We start from the raw sequence: 22,296 nt of genomic DNA on the forward strand, positions 1-22,296 counted from the left end.
GTGCGGCATCACCAGTGCTGAGTGCAGAGGTCTATTACCATCATGCTCCAGCTGGCCACACTATTTCTAATGCAGGCTAGGATGCTGTTGGCCCTCTTGGCCACCTGGGCACACTGTCAGAGCGTGCTCAACCGAGCATCAACCAACACCCCTAGGTCCCTTTCCTCTTCACAGTCATCCAACCACTCAGCCCCAAGCCTATAGCGCTACATGGGGTTGTTGTGGCCAAAGTGCAGGACCCGACACCTGGCCTTGTTAAACCTCATCCCATTCACCTCGGCCCAGTGATACAGCTTCTCTAGATCCCTCTGCAGGGCCTCCCTACCCTCAGGCAGATCGACACCACCTCCGAGCTTGGTGTCATCTGCAAACTTACTCAGGGCACACTCAATCCCTTCATCTAAGTCATCAGTGAAAATATTAAACAGGATGGGCCCCAGCACCAACCCCTGGGGGACACCACTTGTAACAGGTCGCCAGCTAGACTTAACTCCATTGACCACCACCTGTTGAGCACGGCCATCCAGCCAGTTCCTTATCCAACGGAGGGTAAAACTGTCCAAGCCACTGGCAGCCATTTTCCTCAAAAGGATAGTGTGAGAGACCATGTCAAAGGCTTTGCTGAAGTCTAGGTAGACTACATCACCTGCCTTTCCCTCATCTACCAGTCTGGTCATCCAGTCGTAAAAAGAGATGAGGTTGGTCAAACATGACTTGCCATGCTGGCTGGGCCTGATCCCGTGGACATCACGCACAAGCCATGTGATCTCTCCCAGGAGGATTTGTTCCAAGACCTTCCCTGGCACTGATGTCAGGCTGACAGGCCTGTAGTTTCCCGGATCCTCCTTACGGCCCTTCTTGTAGATGGCAGTCACATCAGCAAGCCTCCAATCCTCTGGAACCTCTCTAGTCAACCAGGAGTACTGGTAGATAGCCGGAGCGGCTTAGCAATCACCCCTGCCAATTCCCTCAGCACCCTAGGATGAAGCCCATCCACTCCCAGAGACTTGTGACTGCCCAAATGGAGGAGGAGCTCCCTAACGGTCTCCATCTCAATCTCCGGGGGGACATTCTGCGTATCAGCCCGGATATCCAGATCAGGGCACAAAGTGCCCTGAAAATAACTGGTCTGATTATTAAAGGCAGATGTAAAGAAGGCATTGAGGACCTCAGCCTTCTCCTTGTCATCCGTGGTCACATTCCCCTGCATCGATTTCACTGCTTCAATTAAAGGATAGAGATTATCCTTGGTTCTTCTCTTGCCACTGATATATATGTAAAAGGATTTCTTATTCTCCTTTACTGCAGTGGCCATTCTAAGTTCAAGATGGGCTTTCACCTTCCAGACTTCCTCCCTGCATACCTTAGCAACTTCCTTGTAATCTCCCCTAGTAGCCTGTCCCTTCTTCCAGAGGACATAGACTCTCTTTTTCTTCCTGAGTCTTGACAGTAATTTCCGGCTCATCCACACCGGTCTTCTCCCCCTATGGCTCACTTTATGGTATTCATGGTCACTCTGCCCTAGACAATCTCCAACCTTCGCATCACCTACCAGTCCTTCTCTGTAAGCAAAGAGCAGGTCAAGCAGGGCACCATCCCTGGTAGGCTCTCGTACCAGCTGTGTAAAGAAGCTACCTTCCACACACTCTAGAAACTTCTTGGACTGCTTCCTTTGAGCCATATTATATTTCCAACATATATCAGGAAATATAATTATAATTATAATATGTATAATATAATAATATATAATATGTAATTGATACATATATAATATAATATATATATAATATAATTATAATTATAAATACAATAATATTGATGACCTAGATGTGGGAACTGAGTATACACTCAGTAAGTTCGCAGATGACACCAAGTTGGGAGGTAGTGTCGGTCTGCCTGAGGGTTGGGAGGCTTCTTAGAGGGATCTGGATAGGCTGGATCACTGGGCTGAAGTTAATGGGATGAGGTTCAATAAGGCCCAGTGCCTGGTCCTGCACTTTGGCCACAATAACCCTATGCAGCAATATAGGCCTGGGGCTGAGTGGGGATGACTATGAAGAGGAAAGGGACCTGGAGGTGTTGGTTGATGCTTGGCTAGACATGAGCCGACAGTGTGCTCAGGTGGCCAAGAGCCATGATGGCCTGCATTAGAAATACTGTAGCCAGCAGGAGCAGGGAGGTGATCATCCCCCTCTACTCAGCATTGGCGAGGCACATCCTTAAGTACTGTGTTCAGTTTTGGGCCCCTCACTACAAGAAAGACATCAGGGCCCTGGAATGTGTCCAGAGGAGGGCAACAAATCTGGTGAGAGGTCTGGAACACAAGTCTTATGAGGAATGGCTGAGGGAGCTGGGATTGTTCAGTCTGGAGAAGAGGAGGCTCAAGGGAGATCTCATTGCACTCTACAACTTCCTGAAGAAAGGCTGTGATGAGGAGAGGTTCAGCTTCTTCTCCCAGACAACAAATAGAACTTGAGGAAGTGGCCACAAGTTGCACCAGGGGAGATTTAGATTAGACATAAGGAAAATCTTTTTCTCTCAGAGAGTGGTAGGGCACTGGAATGGCCTGCCCAGGGAGGTGGTGGAGTCACCATCCTTGGCAGTGTTCAAGAGGTGTCTAGAAGAGGAGCTACGAGATAAGGTTTAGTAGCTTGTGGGTAGTAATGGTGGTAGGAGGATAGTTGGACTAGATGATCTTGTAGGTTCTTTCCAACCTTGTAATTCCATGTGAAAATAAATTTGTTCCTTCTTGCTGCCCTTCTAGCTGTTCTGGTCAATGAGCCACAGAATTTTCAGACTTAGACTGCCTTTTAATTTGCTTTCATACAGAACAAAAACTCTGAATGAAGTACAGTCTCATCTTTGTCTTGTATAGCAACAACATAAAATACACAATGATATTAATTTATATTAACGTATATATTTATAATAGCAACATATTAAAACCAGGGAACAGTTCCCTGCAGTGCTCTATCCACTCCCACACAAATTTCCAATGTCTATTGGAAAGGAGTTGCATAAGATCTCTTTTGTTTCCTTCACATAAGGTATGAAAACAAGACTAAGAAGAATGTCTCCAATTAATAAGAGTTCAAATGATACATACTCAGTCAGCAAGCATATGGAAGTGATTGCTTACTTGGTAGCAGAAATTCTTATAGGGCTGCTTCTACTACAGACAAAACAGGCAGTTGTCAGAGGATAGTGAAGTCCCGTTCTCCCTACTACCAAATCTCCCAAATTGAGGATTTATTTTTCTGCCAAAGAACAAGTTGAGACACACCAGGCAGCAGGAGGAGCCACTGGAGGAGTCTTCATCCAGAAACTGTTTCTTCCTCACCCCAATAAGCAGCAGTATGGTTTCCGTCCCTTAAAAGGTCAGAAAAGCAGCAAATCGTAGGACCCAAATCCCCAAACTATCTTATATTTAACTACATTACTTCTGTGAAACAGCTATTCAGTCTGCACTAGTCTAAACAGTTTGCAGAAATTATCACCATTTCAGCCTCCAGATTTCCTCCAGGGGCTCTTTGGTGACTGCAGTATAATTGGTGACGAGCTGCATCCCTCAGGGCTTCTGCATCACTCTTCCAGTTGTCTCCACAGATTTAATTTATAGATTAAAATTTCTGCTACAAACAAGACTACCAACAATTTAAAAATCTTTTCATGGGTCAACCTGTGAACAAACCAAGCTGATTCTGTTAGTTTTCATACCTTTCCCCACAACTGTCACATTCTCCCCTGCTGTGTTCCAGTGGAGAAAAATGAACCATGTCTGCTGTCTTCTTATCTCTGTAGTAGTTTGGAGAAAATAGAAATAGCTTCTCCAGCAGGTGGCAGAACTCAGCACAGTACACTTAGGAAAAAAGGGATCATAAGCTTGGGAGGCTATTGCCATTTTTACCAGGCAAGTCTATAAAGGTAAATGTGGGTAAAATAGGGATGTTTCTTGCTCAACTTTCATTGTAAATATCACCAAATTGTACAGTTCAAATCTACTATCATCTGAAATTCTAGATTTTAATGCCTCTTTTTCTGAAACCATAGATAATTTGCAAGATTTGTTACTTCTGGCCCAAGAGCTCCAGAAACATAACTGATAGTGTATAAACTCACTTCAAAGTATCCCTTCGGTTTTATCTAAGACCTTTGGAAGCCATTTTGACTAAAGTAACTAGGAGCTCAGCGTTAAGTGTCTGGATGTTGACTAAAATACATGGAGTAATTCTGTCCGCCCAGTAGTCTATTTAGGTGACAACACAATAATTAAAAAACAGGACTCATAATGCAAGCTTCTCAACTTTGACAAAACAGTCAGCCTAGACAATTGTTACCATCAATCATTATTTTAACAGTATTTGAACCACATCCAACACCCATGAAGCTACTCCAAAATCCTCTCTAAAACTGAAATAAAATTTCTCCTTAAACAGATAATCATTTTGACACTATTTTCATCATGGAATCATGTAATGATAGAATGGCCTGTGTTGAAAAGACCACAATGATTACCTAGTTTCAAGCTCCCTACTACATGCAGAATTGTCGACCACTAGACCAGGTTGCCCAGAGCCACATTCAACCCGGCCTTGAATGCCTCTGGGGGGTGGAGCATTCACACCCTCTCTGGGCAACCTGTTTCAGTGCATCACTACCCTCTGAGTGAAAAGCGTCCTCCTAATATCTAACCTAAATCTCTCCTGTCTGATTAAAACCATCCCCCTTGTTCTATCACTATCTACCCTTGTAAACAGCCATTCCCCCTCTTGTTTATATGCTCCCTTCATGTATTGTAAGGCCACAATCAGGTCTTCCTGGAGCCTTCTCTGTCCAAGCTAAACAAGCCCAGTTCGTTCAGCCTCTCCTCACCTCTATTTCACTATCGCTGCAGACCTTGCATCTGTTCAAAATCGATTCTATAATAGCTGTGTATTACATTTCAGCCCCATAGAAGAGCTAAACATGTTTTCTCTAATTAATGCTTGAGTAACAAGAGAAGTTGAAAAATACCCATCAAATATTTATGTAATGGGGATATGAAGTGTTCCCCCTAAGTATTGCCATTCTCTTGTTCAGAGTGAGAGAGATGAAGAGAGAGTGAACGAAACGTCCAAGTACTTAGGCCACAAAGGACCCCACTCTTCTTCCAATATTACACCACTCTGCATGTTACTTTCTTGGCTTCATAAAGCATTCATTAATATGAATAAACATCCTAGAGTCATCAACTTTTTCTACTTTCTTAAAATTAATGTATCTTATTGCTAAGCTTCCCTCTGCACTTTAGATGAAGGTATGTTCTGAAATAACTTGAATATTTGTATTAAGTGCCTGCAAGATTCTTCATAGATGCTAAGGGCTTTTCTTGGAATTACCTGCAAATCACATTGAAAAAAATATGTAAAATGGTATCATTTTTCTAATTATATCCACATTAAGAAATACCACTATAATTAAAATCTGAAATGTTTTGTACTGAAAAATATTTTGTCAAGGAAAAAACGATCTATTGAAATAAAAGTATTGGACAGTTAAATTCCACTTTTCCCACTGAAAGATATTGACACTAAAATAAATTACATTATGACATAACTATGGTAATCAATAATGTAACAGACCCAAGAAAACAACTTGCAATGCAGAAACACAGGTGGGACTACTCAACAGAAGCATGCTCTACTTGGACTATAATTTACCATGATATGATTTTGGTTACTATTGTCTTCCACCACTGACAGGAGGCAAAAGATAAAAGCCTTGTGCCAGAGAGGGAGTATCTTAGTGGGACAAAACAACTGCAGCACTATAATTTTTATTTTAGCCCAGGTGGGGTTTTGGATTTTATGGTTAAATATTTTGAAGATTCTTTCTGTGTTTTTTTTTTTTGTTGTTGTTGTTGTTTTGTTTTGTTTTTTAAATGAAGCCTTAAAAACATGTGTTGGAATACTAAGTAGAAGAATCTAAACTCCATCAGCACTACTCTAGTCAATAGTGCTACATAAGCTGATACATTGAGTACCTTCTCAAGGACTTCCTTGGCTTGAACTGTGATGTAGCCAGCATCATTTAATGAGATATTTTGAATACACTAGCTCAAAAATTCCAGTTAGATAAGCTTCTTGAAGGGTAATCTATACTTGATTTTAAAACTGTTGCCATGTTATTGTTAAAAGATGTTCTCATCTTGTAAAAGCCATTTAGAAAACCATGTTTCATTTCCCCTGTTCTTGAAAATGATGCACTTTGTCAGAATGCTAAGTTAGTGTTTTTTCATTCTATTCGTGCTATACTTTTGCAATGCCTAATACAGACTGAATAAAGTACATTTTACTTTGCAGTCATTAAGGGAGGGGAAGGGAAAAGGGAAGGGAAAGGGAAGGGAAAAGGAAAATCAAACCTCAGAACTTCCTGCAGTGTCAATAGTATTTATTGTCATTCCTGAGAATTGAAGTGGAATATTCAAGGTGGCCTTGAGGTGGCCTTTAGGTGACCTTATCATTATACTATTTTTTACATATCTAATGCAGAGGTTGACCTGTGTCACTGCCTGTTAAATAGCATTTATTTGGAGGTGATTCTCATATTTTGGCAGCTAACTTGCAAGGATAAATGTTACCTGTTGACTTTTCCTCTTAAATTTGTGAAGATGAACCAAAGAATTTGGACTCTGACACAAGTATATTGGAAAAATATTTTTACTGTGATTTTAACTGTGTTTTACTTCTGAAGGAGAAGAAGAAAATCCTGCAAATGCTTAACACTGCAGATTAGCATTAAGTATTTGCAGGTGGGGTCACTAATACAGTACTGTAAAATAGAAGCTAGCTGATTCTGCAGACATACACAAGAGTCAACACAAGATTTCCTTTATCTTCCTTTACCTTCATAATACCAAATGGATCAGTCACATACAGAAATATTGTTTTCACTCATACAAAGTATGCAAAACAGTAGTTCCTTGCTGCTAACCTGCTGTCAGCTGATCTGAATAGGGAGCTTCCTCTTCTGTTCTACTCTTCTACCAAATGTCAATTCCACATAGCACTAAGTTATGGTAATTATACTGTTTTTCTGAGCACAGGCTATACTGGACTTTGGTTTGAAGAGATTAACCAACTAAAGAGCTCCTTAAACTGAGTCTGTTAGTTGTGGACCCTTGTGGATCATTCTATGTACTCGGAGTCATGTTAGATGGGGAAAAATTTGGAACACACCTTCAGGTTCTTTGCCTTCATTGTGCACTTTACTTGTACATGCAAAATAATAACTGAATTTAAAACAAAACAAAACAAACGAGAATGTTATATTACAAGGCAGAACAAAGTTTCTCTTTGGAGAGAACAACAGTAAAAAGTGGTAGAAAATTATAAGGAATTTGAAAACTAGACATATATTGCTTAACTGATTTAATAATTAGGTCCATGGTTCCCCCCACTCCACCAGTCATGAAATTGGGCTGAATCAGCCCATAAATCACTGACATGTGGGCACAGGCCACTTTTTGGCTTTTAGAATAAATCTTTCTCTGCTCTCGGAGAGCTTCATTAGAAAGCTTATCAGGACTGCAGGTAGCTGTACTGAAAACAAGGCCTTGAAGTCCAGGAAGACTGCCAATATTCTGGGATATTTGTAAACATTTTGGGTGCTGCTAGCTTGCTTCTTTGTTTAAAAAAAAAAAAAAAAAAAAAAAAAAGCTTTGTCTTGTAAAACTGTTCTTCAATATAAGTATGTAAGTACACAGAATCAATTGCCCAGGGAGGTTGTGGAGTCTCCTTCTCTGGAGATGTTCAATACCTGCCTGGATGCCTACCTGTGCAACCTGGTGTAGGGAACCTGCTTTGGCAGGGGGGTTGGACTCGATGATCTCTGGAGGTCCCTTCCAACCCCTACAATTCTGTGATTCTGTGAAAACACTAATGGAAGTACCTACCTGGTATATGCATACAATGTGGCATACAACTCCAGAGGGAGTTGCTAATTCTACAGAACTTGTATTTTTTTAACAGTTTCCCAGTCTTTCCTTTGAATCCTTTATGCATTTTTTGAATGCTCATCTGATCATGTCATTAATCTCCCTGAATGTACGCTTCATCATTTCACTCAGTGTCTATACTTACCATATTTTGAGGAAGCCTTCCCCAAAGCCAGAGAATACTGAATGGCAGTGAGTGTGGAGGGACTTGGGAGAGACTTTAGAGAGATGGACATCCCACTATCATGGAACTTTACTCCTGAACACTTGCAAGATCCTAAGAGCCGAAGCAGATATTTGAGACAGGAATATTGCAGCTCAGGAAGATCTGAGGAGGCACAAAGTATTTGGGGCCTGGCTTATGCTTATCGGGCCTTATTCAATACTATTCCAGAGAGGGAGAGAGTTTCCGAAATAGAGCAAGAGGGTCTCCAAACTGAAAGGGAGAGTCTCTGAGCCGAAAGAAAGAGTCTCTGAACAGAAAGGGAGAGTCTCCAGGAGAGAGTCCAAACCAAGAGAGAAAATCTTCATGACTAGAAAGAGAGTCTCCTAGTTGGGAAACAGTCTCCAAACCAAAAGAGATTGTCTCCGAGCCGAGAGAGAGGATCTCCAGGTTCAGAAAGAGAGTATTCTGGACGAGGAACAGAATCTCTAGACTGAGCAAGAGAGTCTCCACACTGAGAAGAAAATTCTCCAATCTGAGAGAATCTCCAGTCCAAGATAGAGAATCTCCAACCTGAGAGAAGAGATCTCCAACCTGAATGAGACACCCGTCAAAATGAACAAGACAGCTTCCAATCCAAATGAGACACCCTCCAAACCAAGTGAGACTCCCTTCAATACAAACTCAACTGTCTCCATTTCGAATGAGATACCCTCCAATCTGAACAAGAGGCCCTCCAAACCAAGCAAGACACCTTCCAATCCAAGCTTGACAGTCTTCAAGCCAAACAAGACACCCTCCAATCCAAATTAAACAGTCTCCAAACTGAACAAGTAAAACTTCAATCTCAATGAGACACCCTTCTAGCTGAACAAGACATCTTCCTAACCTAACAAGACAGACTCTAAGCTGAGCTGGAGAGAAAGAGCACTGAAAATGATCAACTTGATCAATCACAGGAGGCACCAGAATTGATGTCAGTTGCCCCTGTAACAGGATAGAAAATGATCATCTTATCACCTTATTTAGAATGGAAGAAAGAGGAAGAGGAGAAAGTATAAGACACTGTAAGAGAAGAGGAGGAAAGAAGACAAGAGGAGTGGCTTGGAGATCTAAGAGATCCAGAGAGAGGAACCCCCAGTAGGATCATGGTCACCAATGCCCAGGAGGGCAAGAACAAGTCCTGAAAGAGTGGGAGGTGAGGAAGACATCATCACCATTACCACTCGACCTCTGAAAAAGACAGAAATTCAAGGTTTGAGAAAAGACTCTTCACACCACCCATATGAACCCATTGTCACCTGGTTACTTCTATGGCAGAGGGAAAGAAGACCCCTTATTTTTTAAATGAACTGATTAATAGACTTCATGACTCTGAGTTACATTTAACCCCTATATGAGCTTGCATTTCAACCATTTCAAAAGTAACTGAAAGACTGGACAGAGTAGAGAATAATCAAAAAGGTATGATGGACTGTCTACTGTGCTTTAATATGATGGAACTGATGAAACTTGATGGTGGCATCAGAGACACCTGATAGGGATCAAGATTATCAAAACAGCCTACTGGAGGGGCTGATCAAATTAGTTTCCTTCCAACTTGTGTCATACAACATCTCACCTATTAAAAGAGGACATCCTGCTTGAGGAAGTGACAACAGTAAGACTGTGTCACATATTGTCTTGTAGTATTACCTACATGACCATGGAAAAGATATGAAGAAGTGACTCTAAAAACCCACTCCTGCACTTCAAGCTCAGGAAAAAGAATCACAAGACAGATGAATGCCCAGATGAACTCCTCCGAAAAGGTGATTGTTCCAGTTGCTGTGGGACATGGCAAAAAACCATGAGGACTCTGATTCATGGCTCACAGGAGAATGATACACTTCTTCTCACAAGAAAAATGATAGAGGTAACAAATACAGGAGTTCTGCCCCTAGCCAGATGGGAAAGGACAGCAGAGTGTATTGGACTGTGTGGATTCGATGGCCTGGAGCATCAAAACCACAGAAATATAAGGCACCGGCAGACACTGGTGCACAGTGCACTCTAATGCCATCAAGTCATGAAGAGACAAAATCAATTTATATTTCTGGGGTGATAGGGGATTCCCAAGAGTTGATTTTGTTGGAGGTGGAAATAAGCCTTACTGGTGAAGATCAGTAACAGCATCCTATTATGACTGGCCCAGGAGCTCCCTGTATACTTGGTATTGATCACTACAGAAGGGAACATTTTAAGGATCACAAGGGGTATCCGTGGGTGCTTTGGAATAGCTCCTGTAGATACAGACAGTGTTAATCAGCTGTCTGTTTTATCTGGCCTATCAGAAGATCTGTCAAGTTGCTATGAGTGAAAGAGCAACAGGTACCAATTGCTATAAAAATGGTACACAGATGGCAGTACCACAGTAACAGGGATTCCTTGCTCCCCATTCATAAGTTGATTTGTCAGCTAGAGAGTCAGGCAGTGATAAGCAAAACTCACTCATCTTCTAACAGCCCCATATGGTCATTGTGTAAAGCCAGTAGGGAATGGAGGCTGACAGTAGACTACTGTGACCTGAATCAAGTCACACCACCACTGAGTGCTGCTGTACTAGATGTGCTAGAACTCCAGTATGAATTGGAGTCAAAAGCCACCAAGTGGTATGCCACCACTGACATCGCTAATGCCTTTTTCTCCATTCCTTCAGCCACAGAATGTAGGCCACAATTGGCTTTTACCTGGAGGGGCATTCAATATACCTGGAACTGTTTGCGTCAGGAGTGGAAATATAGTCCGACCATTTGCCATGGGTTGATTAGTGATGTGGAAGAAGTATAATTTTATGTGGGGTCCTGAGCAGCAGCAGGCTTTTGACCAAATTAAACAAGAGATAGCCTAAGCCATGGCCATGGGGCCACTACAGAAGGGACAGGATGTAAAGAACACCCTCTACACTACTGCTGGAGAGAAAGGTCCCACTTGGAATCTCAGGAAAGACCCAGGGCCCACCCCTTGGATTCTGGAGTCAAGCATACAGGAGGTCTGAAAAGTGCTATGCTCCAACTGAAAAGGAGATCTTAGCCACATATGATGGGGTTTAAGCTGCTTCTGAAGTAATCAGTAATGAAATGCATCTCCTTCTAGCACCTCAACTGCATGTGCTAAACTGCATGTTTAAAGGACTGTTCCCTCCACCCACAATGCTACTGATGCCATTTGGAGTAAATGGATTGCACTGATTATGTGATGAGCTCAAACTGGGAACCTCAGTCATTCAGGAATCCTAGAGGTGATCACTGACTGGCCTAAGGGTAAAAAGTTTGAAACATCACCAGCAGAAGTACTGTGTGCTAAAGAGGCCCCATCATACAATGAACTACCAGAGAATGAAAAGAAATATGCCCCGTTTACAGACGGATCATGTCTATTGTGGGGAAGCATCACAGATGGAAAGCTGCTGTTTGGAGCCCTACACAACAAGTTGCAGAGGCCACTGAAGGAAAAGGAGAATCAAGACAATTTGCAGAGGTAAAGGCTGTCCAACTGGCCTCAGATGTTGCTGAACAGGAGAGGTGACCAATGCTTTATCTTTACACTGACTCATGGATGGTAGCAAATGCTGTATGTTGGTGGTTACAGCAGTAGGAATAAAACAACTGTCAATGAAGTGGTAGATGTATTTGGGCTGCTGAACTGTGGAAAGACATTTCTGCCTAAATAAAGAGTATGGGCACCAAGGAAGAGATACAACATATTAGTGGGCTAGAGATCAAGAGGTGGACTTAACACAGTTATTTATAATTTCACAGATTATTAATGACTGTGAAACACATGCGGCAATTAAACAAGCCAAGAGGATGAAACTTCTCTAGGGGGAAGGGCCATGGCAAAAGTATAAATATGGGGAGCCATGACAGGCTGATTGTATCACCTTGCCACAAACCTGAGATGCTAAATGTTATGTGCTTACCATGGTGAAGGCAACCACTGGGTAGCTTGAAGCATGCAGTATCCCATGTTATCACCCAAAACACCATACTCGCTCTCTAGAAACAAGTTCTGAGACAACATGGTGCTTCAGAAAGAACTGAGTCAGACAATGGGACTCATTACAAAAATTCTCTTGTAAATACTTGGGCCAAAGAGCATGGTATTGAGTGGATTTATCATATCCCCTATCATTCACCAGCTTCTGGTAAAATCAAGTGATGCGATGGATTGTTAAAAACTATGTTAAAAGCAATGGGTGGTGGAATATTTAAGCAGAGGGAGAAGCTACCTGGTTGGTCAACACTGAAGGATCTATCAATTGTGATGGCCCTGCCTAATCCAGCTCCCTGCATACTGTAAAGGGAGATAAGTCCCTGTAGTACATGTAAAAAGCATGTTGGAGAAAGCAGTTTGGGTCTCTCAAGCTTCTGTTTACTCAGGGACCTGGATCTACTTGGTGGGTGATGCAGAAAAATGGGAACGTTCAATGTGTACCACAAGGGAATTTGATGTTGAGTGCATACAATCTGCAATTCCATGTAAATATATGTAAATATATGAGTGTGTACATATGTTTATTGTTTGTTACTTACATAATATTTGTTTGTTTGTACATATTAAGCATGATGTAGTGATGTGGAATAAGGAGTGGAATGCCATGGTTTTGTGGCTTTTGTTATCAGTATTCTACATCATAACATCATGTAGTGCATTGGGAATTAAAGAGTTAATGCTCCAGTTCCATGGATCATGGATAGTTCTGGGTACCTCATTTTCAGAAGAGAACTACACACTACATACTACCCTTTTTCCCCCTTTTCCCTTTCCTGGGGCATGGGTCCCCCCACCCCACTAGTCATGGAACTGGGCCAAAAAAGCAGCCTGTAAAACATTGACAGGCATGTATAAAATAGTTCATGTAATTTATTTCTGATGATTCCTAATTTGGGGTTACAGCAACAGCTTTAAATTCTAGGATGTTCAGCAGTGATCAGCAGTGACAAGGTTTATGATTAGCTTCTTAAATGGCTATGAGATACCTCAGGAACAGTACATGTAATACATGATTCTCCTATTGGTTATCATTAAACCAGAGAAGGTATAGAGATAGGCTTGGCTCTGATGCAGGGTCACAGCCAGGCTTCTGCTTGCCATTGTTTATGCTTCCTGCATGTCCATCTTACGCAACACGATGGCCATTACCCATCATGCACCCAGTACCATTCAGGATACACAATTTTCTCCCTCTTACCTCAATGTCCTTCTCAATCTCCAGTCCAGCTGCCATGAGATTGCATTCATACTCTTCCCTCTGCAGTCGTTTTTCCTCCTCCAGGGTGTCCAGTGGGTCCAGCTCAATCACTTGAGCCTCCTGAGGGGTATGCTGGCCATTGTCTTGCTGCAGATTGAGGCCGCCCTTCTTGGTCTCTCCATTTGAAACAATGGCCATGGAGGCTGCCATGTGTATTGGTCCTGGTGATCCAGCCCCAGGACTGTGCTGGGTGAGGCGTTTCCGGTAGTGGTAGACTAAAACATAATCAACCTTTCTGTTGCTATCACTGAAGTGCATGCCACTCATGGAGTCCATGGCCTCTCTTTGGGTCCCGTCCAGGTAATTGTTTATAATCTGGGATGGAAATACATGGATGGAAAACCAAAAAGTCCAAGGAGACGCCAGACCTTGGGTCTGAATTTACACAGGTATTTAAAAGTACTAGTTGAGCAGAGTAAAAATTGGAGATTGAGAATACAAATGAGCTATAAACTTGTTACCCTATTGTTCAGATTAGGTCATGTTGACATCCTCTGACTGTAAACATATAGGAGTGCGTAAATATAGCAGCTTTATCTTGCTCCTTGAAATGTACAAGATAGCTAACCCTCTGATGTGCTGGTATGGTCAGGTATGTCTGCACTGTCTCTTTGGCCTCTGTATAAACAGGACATAGGAGGCTACATCAGCATTTTAAAATGGGATTGAAGTTTGAGAAAAAAGAATCACATTACAGCTCATGACATAGAAAAGGATGAACTGGGGAAGAAAGTTGGACAGGGAAAAGAATCAGACAAATTTGTGCAAGAAGGAAAAGAAAAAACTGATTCAAGGCAGAACATGAAAATGTTCCTCCAAGTAGTGCTAGGGCAAGAAGGGCAGAGCTGGACACAGATTATTTGGCAAATACCAGGGATTAGAGAGAAAATACAGTTGATGTGTATTTTAATAAGAGAAGAGTATGTGACTGAACAGCAGCACTGCAAAAGAAAATCAACGACTAAATCAATGACATTAAGATCACTTACGTTCTACTCAACTGTGGACTGCCTCTGCCATCTTCTCCCCTCTGTACAAATCCTGGCATGGAACTACTTCTGTTCTAACCCCACCCCCTGCAGAGACAGCAAATCTGATGTACATTTGTTGAACACTGAAATTAGATTTTAGGCATTAACTTCCAATTCTTTCACTAAGGTAGCTTGTATATCTTTCAAATTTTTAACAACCACCACATCCTGGTCAATGCTGTATCTTAAAACCCTTCACCTAACCAGTGCCATTCATTACCATGACAACAGCTCTCCTGGGACTGGGGAACTACATAAAAGCAAATAAATAGAGTCACACTAATTCAGATCAATCAACCCATAAATCCAGCTTTTTATGGCTCCCACAGGTTTCTATACAAGTAAAATACTGACAAGTACTGTTAAAAATTCCTTTCTCTTCCCTACCTCCCCTTCTATTACATGTAGTGGTAGCACTTCAAAGTTAACCAAACCTACTTTTTGCAGTCATTTGTTAACACAACACGAATACTTCAAGACATTATATAAATGCACATGTTGCTAATATCACCCAAAAACCTGATTTTCATTGTTTCCCTTCACATCTCAGTTTCCCACAAAGCAGCTTTCAATCACCATATCTCTAAATATTTTTTTTAATGTGCACACTCCATCCTTTCTTTCCTGAAATTATCACCAGATAATCTGTTGCACACATTACACTTATCTCAAACTTATGTGTACTGCATCAAGACAGTCCCTCTAGGCACATATAAATTTACACTCAGCAATGCATTCTGACAGAATATAAATCTGCTTGGGAGATAGCATTTTATTGCAATTCCCTGTGTCCTTGTTCGATTCATTTTCATAAAGTACTCACAGGCAGTCCACGCAAAACTTCTGGATCCATCTCTGCCACAATGAAGAAAAATATGTTCCCTTCCAGTTTCACACAGTACAACACAGAAGTGATGATGTCACCACCTCCTGCTTACTGGCACAATGCAATGTTTAGCTGTATCTAGAGAAGATGAACTCTAAACACTGGCTCCTCCCTTATGGGCAAGTGCAAGCAGAAATGAGATTCACCAAAAAAAAACACAGGAGAAGGAACAAGGAAGTTAAAGAACATGGAAAGTCGCTAGCAGATTTTCTTGTTTATTACCTGCGTGCAGTCAGCTGCCACATCCCAGTCACGTGACAGATCACCATAGCAACATTAGGTGTTGCTGGAGTTACACAAAATAAAAGGATGAGAAGATACCATTGTGCCCTTTTCCTCCTCCCCCTCTCCTGTTGACTCTTGATGCTTCCTTACTACAGACTTTTGGCAGCAAAATGCCATCCCAATTACTGCAGGTTTCTATTGCTAAGAGAACAGGACAAAATTCCCATAAATTTTTGTCAAATATTTTTTTTTTGCTCTAAATTCGCACCACTTCACTTGTTTGTCACAGGAAGACCTTATTAGAAAGAAAAACTTATCAAGTAAGTTGCAATTTGCAAAATTTCTGGAAGAGCCATCAAGATCTTTCTCATAGCCATTCTAGAAGTTAAGAGTGTTCTAAATTACTATTTTCAGTCCCAGATTCATGGCTTCATAATATTTCCAAGATAAGTAATTAGCACACCAAGCAAAAAGAATATGGGACGGTAGGATCCACATTTAATGAGTTCTAATCCTCTAATAGAAAATATTATAACTACATACATACCTCAGGAGATCTCTCCTCTTACACTGGCTTTGATAGGAAGGCTGTAGCCACCCCAGTTCCAATCTTGTTCACATTAACACCTGGGTATGTGCTGACCCACACTTTGAAGAGGGACAGCCGATTCTGTCATCAACCTGCAAATCTATTCCTTCACCAAGGTAATAGCAACCTCTCTATTCTTTTTCAAAAAATTTTGACTCCGGTAAATACTCAATAGAATCTTGGTGATACCACTGGAACACCCATTATTAAGACACAAATTACAATACAAGAACCTAGTGAACTATCTAAAGTTGTAGGATATGTCTACTAGCAGTCACTTTTCTCAGTACAGCTTGGTTTTGCCTAACAGAGAAGGAATGCATCATACTCTGCTCATCCTACTCCAAACCTTTTCTTCTTCCCAAAGTTATTAGAGTTATGTCAATGAACATAAAATCCTACTTACAGAACTGCAGTCAGTATCCACACAGCTAGGTGCTTCTAAAGATCCACTGATCCCGCTGCTGTGCAAGGAAGGCCTGTTTTGAGGAACCGTTAGGTATTTGCTGTTGTATCCCAAGAAATACCCTCTTGATGATGTTGCTGCCTTCTGCCTGTTCAGACTTGAGGAATGAGAATTGATTAGTGTTATATAAATAGGGCTTTTGTGCAGGTGGTTTCCTAAAGGAATAGGAAGTAGGACAATTAATGAACACTGTTAGACTTCAGATACTGAACTAGATGATTTAGAGAAGAATACCTACAACTGCAGAGGAATAGCAGATACTGCATTTAGTTCAGTACTATCCTGATTGTTCAGTATCATTGTACTCCTCCTTTAATCACAAAATTAGATCCTGGAAATTAAGTGTACTGCAACTAGCCACGGACCTCCCTCCTAAACATGAGGAAGCTGTATGTTGTGTGTTGTGATTGCATCAGGGCTCTCTGGGTGAACCATTCATGCTGCATGGAAACTAAATCACTAGAACTGAAGTGAGTCACATTTGCTTATGACTTACAGCTAGTATAACATGAACAAAATCTAGTTCATTCAGATAGAAGATTCTGGCTAAGTCATTCTCTACTAAGAACTCAACTTCTGGAGTTATTCTGAGGGACTAATGTCATGAGAATTTTAGTTTTAGATGTGCTTCCCATCTCCAGTACAAAAGAATGCCATGGTCACAAGGCAGCATAATTGAAGGGGGGCAGTAGTTGCATGCCATTCCCTATTCACTATCAGTGTAATTAGTAACTGTATCTCTGCTGTACAGAATTGTACAATAACAATAGAGAAGAATAATTTTTGATTACAGGATTACAGGATTCAAATGCAGTCAACAGAGTCAGTAATATTATGCAAGAATAAAGGTAAAAAGTAATGGGTACAGAAACCTGTGTAATGTACTGATGTTTCATATTCTTTCCCCCTCTAGTGGTACCATAGCTGTAAATGAAAATCGCCTGTTTTTTTACCAATAGTTTATTTGAGATGCTTATTGGGTTCAGGAGTTATGGTTTGGTCTTTCAAGTACTAGTGTATTCTACCAAAGAGATGACCCATTTGCTTCACATGTCTAGCCCCACTCTTCTTACCTTTTTAGTAAACAATCCTAGCAATGAAATTCTTCTGCGTAAGGTGGGGAAAAAAAGAAAAAAAAAGCCAACAACAACAACAAAAAAAACCCAAACAGATAATGTAGTTACTTTGCAGTCTAAGAGGAAATGTCCTATGGCATTTGCTACTCTGTGTTAGAAGCTGTGTCAGGATCCTTGTATCCCGTAAGAAAGTGCTGGGAAATTCCAGCAGTTTCCTCCAGACCTTCCTTGTGGAGATTAGGCAGGCCTGAAGGCAGGAATAATTCTCACTCTTATTTAGTGTTCATGAGACAGAACAGTTCTTCTTCTACACTGCTGAAACATCTAACTGGTGGCAGAATCAGTGAACCTAAACAGCATTTCAAAAGAGAAAGAATTGGAGAGAGAACTGTATGCAGGAAACCAACAGAGTTGTGTAGAGTTCATTTAATTAAAATAATTTAAGCAAAATCTAAAAGAATCATTCTTGAAGATGGTGATAACTAAACTCTGCATATTCCTCTTTTTTGGGATGGAGGGAGAAGAATTGCTAAAAAGTGTCCAGAAATCAGATTTTCCTCTTAATCTTTGAATTTCTTAAATTTTTCAACAGTCAAAGGCAGGCACTGTGTAATCTTCTATACCCTCAATACAGATTCTTTGTGGTTTTAGCTAGGGGCTGCAGCTGACTGGGGGTCAGCAGATACTGAGAAACTGATGTACATCACTTATTTTTTATATATATATAAATATATATATATGTGCACATACATAATTAGTGTTGTTACTGTTATTTCTCTCTTCCTTTTCTGTTGTCATGCGTACTTTTTTATCTTAACTTACAAGTTCCACCTTTTTTCTTATGCTCTCCGCCATCCCACTGAGGAAGAGGAGAGAGTGAGTGAAGGCCTGTGTGGTGTTCAGTTGCTTGCTAGATTAAACCACAGCAATTGAAACTACTTACCTGCAATTGTGTGAAAAAGAGGCGTCAGTAAAATGATAAAGAAGGAAATGCTTGAGGGGTGGGGGTTTCCCCTGAAAGTCATGATTATTCTTATGTTTCCTGCTAGTAACAGATTAGTGTTCTGCAACATTTGAACCATGCAGCAGATTGGCTCACCAGTCTTCCTTTTCTGATTTCGCAAGGAGACTTAGTGTTTTAGTTCATTGGAGCACATAATGATGCTACAAGGGAAACTCAAAGGCAAATGATTAATTAGTGAAGCTTTCATTCCCAGGGGCTATGCAAAGTATTTTCAGTTTAAGTATGGAATATATTACAAGAACTTTAAGCACAGTTGCTGAAAGACCTTTTTACTTCCTAGTCATTTTAGCTGGGTCAAGGGAAAAAAAACATATGTATCCGCAACTCATTCATAACAAAATGATTTGATTTTTATTATGCTTCCCAGCCTTCACAAACTGTGTCACAAATGTGAGGTTAACACTGGTAAGTAGGTAAGACAGGCAGGGACTTTGATTCAGAATAACATTTTAGACAAAACTGTAGATTCCATGTCAGAATTTAGAAGATTCCCATTCACACAGAAAGTTTTCATCTTTCTGAATCAAACTAACTGAACCAAAATGATCTGAATGGCTTCCACATTTGACAGAGTGCTTGCCTATCGTACTAAGGCTCTTCAGGATATTGTGCTTTAGATGCTGCACAATATTTTACTCTGAGAGCCTTTATGATATCTGGCTTGTTTGTTCTCATTCTTTAAATATTGTAGAGGAATTGGTATAAATAGAAAGATTCTTTTTTTCCTCCAAAAGAGGGGTCAGGCACTGGAACAGTCTGCCCATGGAGGTGGTTGTGTCACCATCCTTGGAGATGTTCAAGAAATGTTTAGATGTTGTACTAAATGGAGAAATATTGGAGGTAGGTAGGTGGTTGGACTACGGTTAGGGACTAGGTGACCTTGGAGGTCTTCTCCAACCTTGGGTATTCTATGATTCTAAGTTAGGTGTGTATACATGCACATACTCATTCATACATAAGCTTATGCATAACTTTGTGGTGTACATGTACACACACACACGAAAACACCACAGCTACTCCCCACAGAACAGTAGTAGATTGTATCTTGAATTCCAACTGGAAAGCATACATTAAAGGTCTACACTCATTTTAGAAAAATATTCTTTGAGTCTTCCCTTCAGTCAAATACCCTAAAATTTCAAATGGCTTCCAAGGACAAGGTACTCCCACAACAGAGTTCAGGGAAGACATTTAGCAAGCAATTAGCTCTAGTTTCAACATGTGAGAGGTAGATTGTGCTTTTGCAGTATAAGTTTCCAGTATTTCTGTATGTAGTGTAGGATAAGTTGTTTTTCACAAAGAAAGCTGCTGAACAGAGTAAAGTTGAGATTGAGGCATTCTCACCTGGGTAGAATTGGCAAAAGCACAAGCTAAGGTAAATATGCGGGATAGGGAGAGCCTATTGCATACTGAGCTTACCTACAAGGATATTATGGGAAACAATGTCAAATGCCTTTCCTGAAGTCAAGTTACACAACACCCACTGCTATCCTCTTATCTACACAGCTGGTGTATCATAGAAGGCTACAGGATTGATAAAATACGATTTCCCCTTGGTGAATTCATGTTGACTTCTCCTGATTACCTTATTTTACACTAATTTCCCAAAAATAGCATCCTGAACAAGTTGTAATGGAACAACAACCTCTGGGACAAGGGTGAGGCAGACTGTCCTGTACTTGCTGGGATCCTCCTTCTTCACCTTATTGAAGGATGGAGTGACAATGGCTATCCTTCCAGACTTCAGGGACCTCTCCTGATGATAGAGTTTTAGCAATCACTCTTACCAGCTCTCTCAGAACACAAAGGCGCATCTTATAGGGACCCATGGAGTTAATTGCATTCATTTTGGCTGTAAATTCTCTGACCAGATCCTCCTCAACCAAGTAGAAGTCTTCCTTTCTCCAGACTCTCTCTATTATCTCCAGGGCCTGGGATTCTCAAGGGACAGCCTTGCACATAAAGGCTGCATCAAAGAAGACGTTCAGTAGCTATGCCTTCTCAACACACCCTGCAACATTCCACAGCAGACCCATATTTTCTCTACTCTGCCTTCTCCCTCAAAGATATTTTTTGTGGTTGCCGTCTACAGTTTGAGAAGCTCTCCATAAACACCTAATCTGCAGCCTGCAATTCTAGATCTCTTGTCTTTTGGTAGAAACCAGAAGTAGCAAATCTGAAAAATGATGTCTTCTGTCTCTAGTTCCCACCTCTTCCTCCTACCTGTGACAGTGTTTCCTCATTTGGTCTGGCTGTTGCTCTCAAGGCCTAGCTCACATTGATAATGAGGCCAGTATTTGGTTATGCTCAAAGCCTTACTCTTGATAGATGGTGACCATAATTCTGGATCAAGCTAGGTGCTGAAATAACTGATGGAGGACACCTGGTTCAACATCTAAGCACCAACTGAGCATGCAGGATGTACATAAACCTAGAACACTGATATCTGCATGAGTGATCAAGCCTACAGAGATATTTTCGGAAAACATGCAAGACAAGTAATAATGTCACCTCTTCAACTCCACAGAGATATGTGTTGTGATATGACAATGAAGGAAAGGAAAGAGTAGGAAAAAAGAGAGTAAATATACCTGCATATAATCTGAACTTCAAGGAAAAAAAAAAAATACAATGCTCCAAATATATCAGGATTACCTCAAAAGCAGAGAATCACAGACTATCCTGAGTTGGAAGAGACTCATGGGGGTTATCAAATTTAACTCCTGGCTACACATCGGAACATCCAAGAATCAAGCCATACCTTCAAAACTGTCACTGTTAATTCATGTATTCCGCTACACCATTCACAAACACCGTTTGTAAAGAAGTAGTGATAAGAATAACCTGGAAAGATACATCAGTCTATTCAAAAGACGTGGAAAATCTCTTCCTGGAAGATTTAATGCAATATATTGTAGCTGACATCTGAATTTTCAAAAGCAGATCATACTGTAATCAAATAACTTTAAACCGAATAATAATTCTTGAAATGCAAATTATGTGCCAGATCCCCCCTCTATAGAAATGAAAAGCAAACTCCCATTGCCATATCCTATCTAAAGTGCTTGGACCAGAAAGTCTGATCATATTCCTTTCTTCAATCTCTTTTTTATTTCTTTTTCTAGAAATGTGCCAGCATACTCTTATGTTTTATAGAATCATAGAATCATTAAGATTGGAAAAGACCACTAAGATCATCTAGTCCAACCATTAGACCATCACTGCCATACCCATGTTCCTAAGTGCCACATTTACTCTTTTCTTGAAAACCTCTAGGGACAGTGACTCTACCACCTCCCTGGGCAACCTGTTCCAGTTCACTACCATTCGTCTGGAGAACAAATTTTTCATAATATCCACCCTGGATCTCCCTGGGTGCAACCTGTAGCCATTCCCTGTTGTCCTATCACTTCATTACAACCTCCTTTCAGACAGTTGTAGAAAGCCTGACACTTCTCTTCTCCAGACTAAGCAATTCCAGTTCTCTCAGCCATTCCTCATAAGATTTGTGCTCCAGAACATTCACCAGCGTTGTTGCACTTCTTTGAGCATGCCTTAGGGCCTCACT

General features: G+C 41.0%; 1 protein-coding gene across 2 annotated transcripts in view; it reads right to left on the bottom strand.

Moving 5' to 3' along the window:
- ANO2 (anoctamin 2) overlaps positions 1 to 22,296 on the bottom strand; it is a 186,144-nt gene that overhangs the window by 161,378 nt on the left and 2,470 nt on the right. Inside the window, exons 2-3 of one of the 2 annotated variants that reach the window (XM_048934567.1) lie at positions 16,569 to 16,725; positions 13,372 to 13,746 (exon numbers count right to left, since the gene is read on the bottom strand). In XM_048934567.1, coding sequence (XP_048790524.1) covers positions 13,372 to 13,707 — 336 coding nt within the window. In that variant the 5' untranslated portion in view covers positions 13,708 to 13,746; positions 16,569 to 16,725. Of the gene's footprint in view, positions 1 to 13,371; positions 13,747 to 15,285; positions 16,546 to 16,568; positions 16,726 to 22,296 lie in introns of those variants that run through there. The other variant, XM_048934569.1, reaches the window with a different exon arrangement.

This window comes from Lagopus muta, chromosome 1, assembly GCF_023343835.1.
Source record: "Lagopus muta isolate bLagMut1 chromosome 1, bLagMut1 primary, whole genome shotgun sequence".
Classification (NCBI taxonomy): domain Eukaryota; kingdom Metazoa; phylum Chordata; class Aves; order Galliformes; family Phasianidae; genus Lagopus; species Lagopus muta.